Source organism: Nannobrachium achirus, assembly GCF_963921795.1.
Source record: "Nannobrachium achirus genome assembly, chromosome: 23".
NCBI lineage: Eukaryota > Metazoa > Chordata > Actinopteri > Myctophiformes > Myctophidae > Nannobrachium > Nannobrachium achirus.
Window position 1 is genome coordinate 43483702 of NC_137830.1, and position 5578 is coordinate 43489279.

The following is a 5578-nucleotide window of genomic DNA, read 5'->3' on the forward strand; positions in this document are numbered from 1 at the left end:
AGGATAACATTTTTCTTTTACTCCAGTCTCCACTACAATTATTTGTACTTTAAGTACATTTTGATACCAATACGTCTTCTGTATACTCAAGTACATTTTGAATTACGGGACTTTTACTTGTAACGGAGCATTTTCTACATTGCCGTACGTATTGATACTTTTACTTAAAGCAAAAACATTTGACTTTGAGCACCTTTTCCAACACTACTGTTAAGTATTCATGGTGTTTTTGTGCAATAATGTGAAGTGACTGACTTTTGCAACCCGGAAGTGTTCTGTGTACATGGCACGTGACTTGATCCAAATTCCATGTTTGTTTATGGGTCCAGGGTTTACAACAGCAGAAGTTCACATCAGCTTTCTTTGACGAGACAGGACCAACAATATGGCACGAAACCTGCTATGCAGAGCGGCCGGGGTCGTTCAACTGAGCAAGCTGACACTTTCGACGGGCGCACGTTCATTATGCACACAGGTTCAGACGGAGCCGCTCACTGTCAGGCAGCAAGACAATGGAATAAGGTTGAATGTGTTCTAGTAGTAGCCTATAGGCTTTATCATAGTGCTCAGCACGTGTCTGCACAAGTAACCTGTAGGCCTATACATACTGTGTTTGTTAAGAATTATTGCATGGTGACTATTAGGGCTTAATTCATCTTCTGCATCATTATTTTCCCAGATTTGATTTGAAAATATGTAGGCTATTTAAGGTGTAGCAGTAACAATGTATTCTACAATTCTCAGGATTTACAAAGCTGTAAAACTAAACTTCATAAACATGTAAAAGATTTCTCTTGCAGGAGAATCATACTCAACAACCCACGAAAGAGGAATGCTCTGTCCTTGTCCATGTTGCAATCCCTAACAGAGAACATTCTTACCGATGTTGACAGCAATGATCTAAGGGTCATTATCATATCAGGTACTACTTACTACTAGGCCACTGACCATATCCACACATAACGGCCATTTTGCCCTTACATGACACTGGAGTTGAGTTTGTGTGAAGTAAGGGGCGGAATGACTCGTAGAGTGAGAGAGAGAGAGTGTGTGTGTGTGTGTGTGTGTGTGTGTGTGTGTGTGTGTGTGTGTGTGTGTGTGTGTGTGTGTGTGTGTGTGTGTGTGTGTGTGTGTGTGTGTGTGTGTGTGTGTGTGTGTGTGTGTTGCGTGAGTGAGATGGATGCTAATAAACATAACCATTTTTTGAATCCATGTGTCATAGCAAAGGGATCAGTGTTTTCCTCTGGACATGACCTGAAGGAGCTGACCTCGGCACAGGGCAGAGAATACCACACACAGGTTTTTCAGGCCTGTTCAGAGGTTAGTCTCTCTGGTTCTTTCTCTCGTGTGTCTCTCTCTGTCAGAGATTTTCAAACATTTTATGGTCAAGGACCGCCCCAAATTGATGTATGTATTTGGCCGCATGCAGACCCCCATCTGAAAAGATGTTGTGCCATAAAAATGTCTTTATTCAAAACGTATCAAAATGTAATGATTTTTTGAGCAATGGATCTACAAGCGTGCCTGTTTTGGATAGCCAAATTATGGTTAAAGTGGTTAAAATAATTTTGCTGGGGACTCTCTGGAACTCCCTCAAGGAGCCCCGGGGGTCCTTGACCCCACTTTGAGAGCAATGTTAAATGCTGCAGTTGACTTTTTCTTTTCTTTTTCAGGTCATGACCCTCATACAAGACATACCGGTACCTGTAATTGCCATGGTGAATGGTGTTGCAACGGCAGCAGGCTGCCAGCTAGTAGCCAGCTGTGATATTGCTGTGGTGACGGAGAAGTCCACCTTTGCCACCCCAGGTGTGAACGTGGGTCTGTTCTGCTCAACACCAGCGGTAGCCATAGGAAGAGCTGTGCCCCGGAAGGTATACGGCACATTCACCTTCACATTGATTATTTTTTACTAAAGTCGGAGCCCTCGCCCCTCGCAGGGCAGCGGAATTCCTTGTCTATGACCTGAGGCGAGTTCCTGGCAGGGCGTTAGAGAGAACTCGCTGATGCTCTGGACCAGGGCCATTACCTGGGCTGAACATACATTGCAGATCAACTAGCCAAGGTCAGGCACGCTTGTCATGGAAAGAGCGGTCATTGCTAGCATCACTCTTGGAAGAGCTCTGATATTAATAAACTCCAGTCTTGTAACTGTCGGTCCTTTGCTGTTTCAGTCTCATACACTCAGCTACTTACACAAGGGGTCTTCAACGTTTTCAGGCCAAGGACCCCTTAGTTGAGAGAGAGATGAAGCAGGGACCCCCACAACCTTTTCATAGATTCCATATAGTTTCATCGTTTGACAGCACAATCATCAGTGTATTTTGGATTCATGTCAATTTGTGTTATCAGATATGTAACAACTTGAACCGTCAATACTTAACTGTTCTGCTGCCGTTGACAGTCCTCACCGTCATTGAAAGGGTTAATACCATGGCGCCGTTGACGGTGAGGACTGTGAATCTTACTGTATATACAGTAAAGATATTATTACTTACTTAATGTCGCTCCGGTCCCGCGCGCATCGGTAATGTCGGCGATTTGTTTACAACGCACGTTGGGCGTGCACGCGAAGTGAAGCTCCTCAATGTTAAGTCAATGGAGAGGCCCATAAAGAAACTTCATTTAAACAAAATAGCCATTTTGAGACATTTTGCAGCAGATCTTAATGTAAACAAGGCACAAGGCAGGGCGCAGCCATCTTCCTCTTCTTGTCCCACACTGTCATGTGACTAGATGACGTAATCGTTGCCGTCAAGTGATAATCCAAAAAAACAAAAACAACCCCCTTCCAGCCCTTCAAAATAATAGCGGCGGCCTATGGAGGAAACTGCGTGGCACCGAGGCACCAAGCAACCTTCAGATTAAGAGGCACTAATTGTGTTAATAAACGTTAGCTTTCACTCTGTACTTAGTCTGCTCTTTTTCCCCTCTACACCAAACCTCTTTGCCGAAAATAGCCGATCTACAACCTCACAACGCGTTGTGAGCTTGTAGATCTGCTTGTAGAACGCGTTGTGAGCTTGCAGATCTGCTATTTTTGGCTAAAGTTCTCAGAATATGTATGTTAGGGTTCAAGTGGTTAATATAAAAAAGGTTTCTATCTCAAAGATTTGAAGGACCCCCTGTAGTAGTAACTCTGAGGACCCCCTGTTGAAGACCCCTGCCTTACACTATTCTGATTAAAGCTTCACATAAATGTTGCACAAACACTGTGTCTCTCAGCTCCGCTGTTCTGGTGACTCACACCCAAATAGGTCTGTGTGGAAACGCTTTACAATCACATGGATGGTTACAGCTGCTGCATCTCCAGCATTTAAAATGGTACAGGCATAGAGTTATAAGAAGAATAGAGAGGACACCAGATATCCCCGCCCGTCCACTTGCATTGAGTTGCTCACCCAGCGCATGAGACGTTTTCACCCCTCCTTCCGCGTAGTAAAACCGTGACGTAGTGGGGCCTTTGTGACACATTTTGCGTCATAGTTTGTGTTCATGGACGCGCATTCATGAACAAGCACTTCCGGTATGAACGCGCGTTAATACAAAGAAGCCTAGATGCGCGTTCATGTTTCTGGCCCCAACTGCAGTAACTCGAAACGGCCACCATGTCCATTTGGTTTCAGGGCGCCCCCAGGGTTCTGGGGGCTTGGGTACAGGTCATTTGACCAGATTTAGTTACATACTGTTAAGTTAGACATTTGTCACACATAACTCATAAATGTCACAATTGTTCTAGGTTGCAATGGAGATGCTCTTCACTGGAAGGCCAATTTCAGCCCATGATGCTTTGCTGCATGGCCTGGTCAGCAAGGTTGTGCCAGAGGACCGCCTGGAGGAGGAGACGTTGGCCATCGCCCAGCGTGTGTGTCAGGCCAGCCGACCTGTTGTAGCTCTCGGGAAGGCCACTTTCCATAGGTGCGAGCTCTGGTTTGGAATAAGGAGCTGGTTAACTGTTTTTTGTCTATGATCAGTTATACTTTAGCACAGTGGTTCTCAACCTTTGCAGGCCGCGACCCCCAAAATAAACATATTTTAACTGGGGACCCCCCCCACTCTGACGAGCACTACATAGTTTAGGCATTACATTTTGTATAACACTGTTCTATTGTGAAAATAGCCGATCTACATGATCACAACGCCTCGCGTTGGTAGGCGTTGTGAGCATGTAGATTGGCTATTTTCACAATTTCTGCCACTAATAATTTGACAATTTGGCCAAAGTTTAATTTGTCATTTTAGAGGTATTAAAATTCCTTAAATGGTCACTTTAGAAATGTACAGATACCCTATCTACACCTAAACTTTATGTTGCTTTGTTTACTGTTGAGTGAGAAAACAATGTTGCACATTAAGTTAATCATCTGTGGACCCCCAAAATAATTTGGGGACCCCTCTGGGGGCCCCGACCCACAGGTTGAGAACCTGTGTTTCTCAGTGTTTCTCAAACTTTTAAAATTTCAAGGTCTCTCATTAACTCTGACATCGTACAAATGTAACCAAACGGGTCCCTTTGGATCAATTTGTACACTGTCAGAGTTAGACTTGTATGGGTCCATTTAGACCCCCCTAAAGGAACCCACAGAGTCCCTGGAATCCACTTTGAGAAACAATGCTTTAGCAGGTGTTGTTTTCAGGTAGGTCAGCAGTTTAATTTTGTGACATTGTGTTCTTGCCCATCAGACAAATGGCACAAGGGCGAGATGCAGCCTACGCCACAACCTCTAAGGTCATGGTGGACAACCTAGCTCTCAGAGACGGCCAAGAAGGTATCCGGGCGTTCATAGAGAAGCGCAAACCCGTGTGGAGTCACAGACCAGAGAATGCGCACGACTGATGGATGGCTACTGGCCTGGATGGAGCAACTTTTGGAACCACATGAAACCTCTTTGGAGCTTATCCTGACTGTTGCACTTTAAAGCTGATGTTCAATTGCTGAAGTAATATGTTGTTAATTTTTGATAATTGAATAAGCCACTGATAAAACACTCTAGAACTGTTGACCTGAATTAAAGATCTAAACGCCTTCTAACTCCCTAGAGTTTTCTTTACAGAGTTGGCAATGTTCACTAAAAGAATATTTCTCAGCCTCTGTGGCAGATGGAAACATGAAACAAAAACATTTTATAGCTTAAACCTTTAGCCTTTACTGAAAATATTTATTTGCCTTAATTTTACCCTAAATCTTTTACCCATTATAACTACTAGAAGCTGGGCCGCCCTTCGGGCGGCCCAGCGTCTAGTCGGCGACCTGGCCAACTCGGGAACGATGTAAATAGAGAATGAATGCCCCGCCCTTTAATGCAAACCCCATTATACCTGTTGTCATAGGACCCGTTTTGACCATCTGTTTGCCTGTGTCCATTTATGCCCATATATGGAGATATCTGTATCTGTCTGTCTGTCGGCGTCCATTTTATGTCCATATATGGAGATCACTGCAGATATAGTTCTGGGTCCATTTTATGCCCATATGCCCATATATGGAGATATCTGTCTATTTGCGTCCATTTTATGCCTGCCCCACCCTTTAATGCAAACCCCAATATACCTGTTGTCATAGGACCCGTTTTGACCA

At 44.2% G+C, this 5578-nt stretch overlaps 1 protein-coding gene across 1 annotated transcript; it reads left to right on the plus strand.

Moving 5' to 3' along the window:
* Window positions 1-340: 340 nt before the first annotated feature.
* echdc3 (enoyl CoA hydratase domain containing 3) lies at window positions 341-5026 on the plus strand. The gene is made up of 6 exons (XM_080754636.1): window positions 341-522; window positions 801-922; window positions 1223-1320; window positions 1674-1874; window positions 3740-3918; window positions 4684-5026. The coding sequence occupies exons 1-6, from the start codon at window positions 386-388 to the stop codon at window positions 4835-4837; spliced, it is 891 nt and encodes a 296-aa protein (XP_080610762.1). The 5' UTR covers window positions 341-385; the 3' UTR covers window positions 4838-5026.
* Window positions 5027-5578: the final 552 nt, after the last annotated feature.

What these genes read in the sequence shown, in the direction of transcription:
- echdc3 (XM_080754636.1), top strand. Translation starts at nt 386, where the DNA reads ATGGCACGAAACCTGCTATGCAGAGCGGCCGGGGTCGTTCAACTGAGC. An exon ending in AAGGGTCATTATCATATCAG is followed by an intron (nt 923 to 1,222) that starts GTACTACTTACT and finishes CATGTGTCATAG; the next exon opens with CAAAGGGATCAGTGTTTTCC. An exon ending in TTTTTCAGGCCTGTTCAGAG is followed by an intron (nt 1,321 to 1,673) that starts GTTAGTCTCTCT and finishes TTTCTTTTTCAG; the next exon opens with GTCATGACCCTCATACAAGA.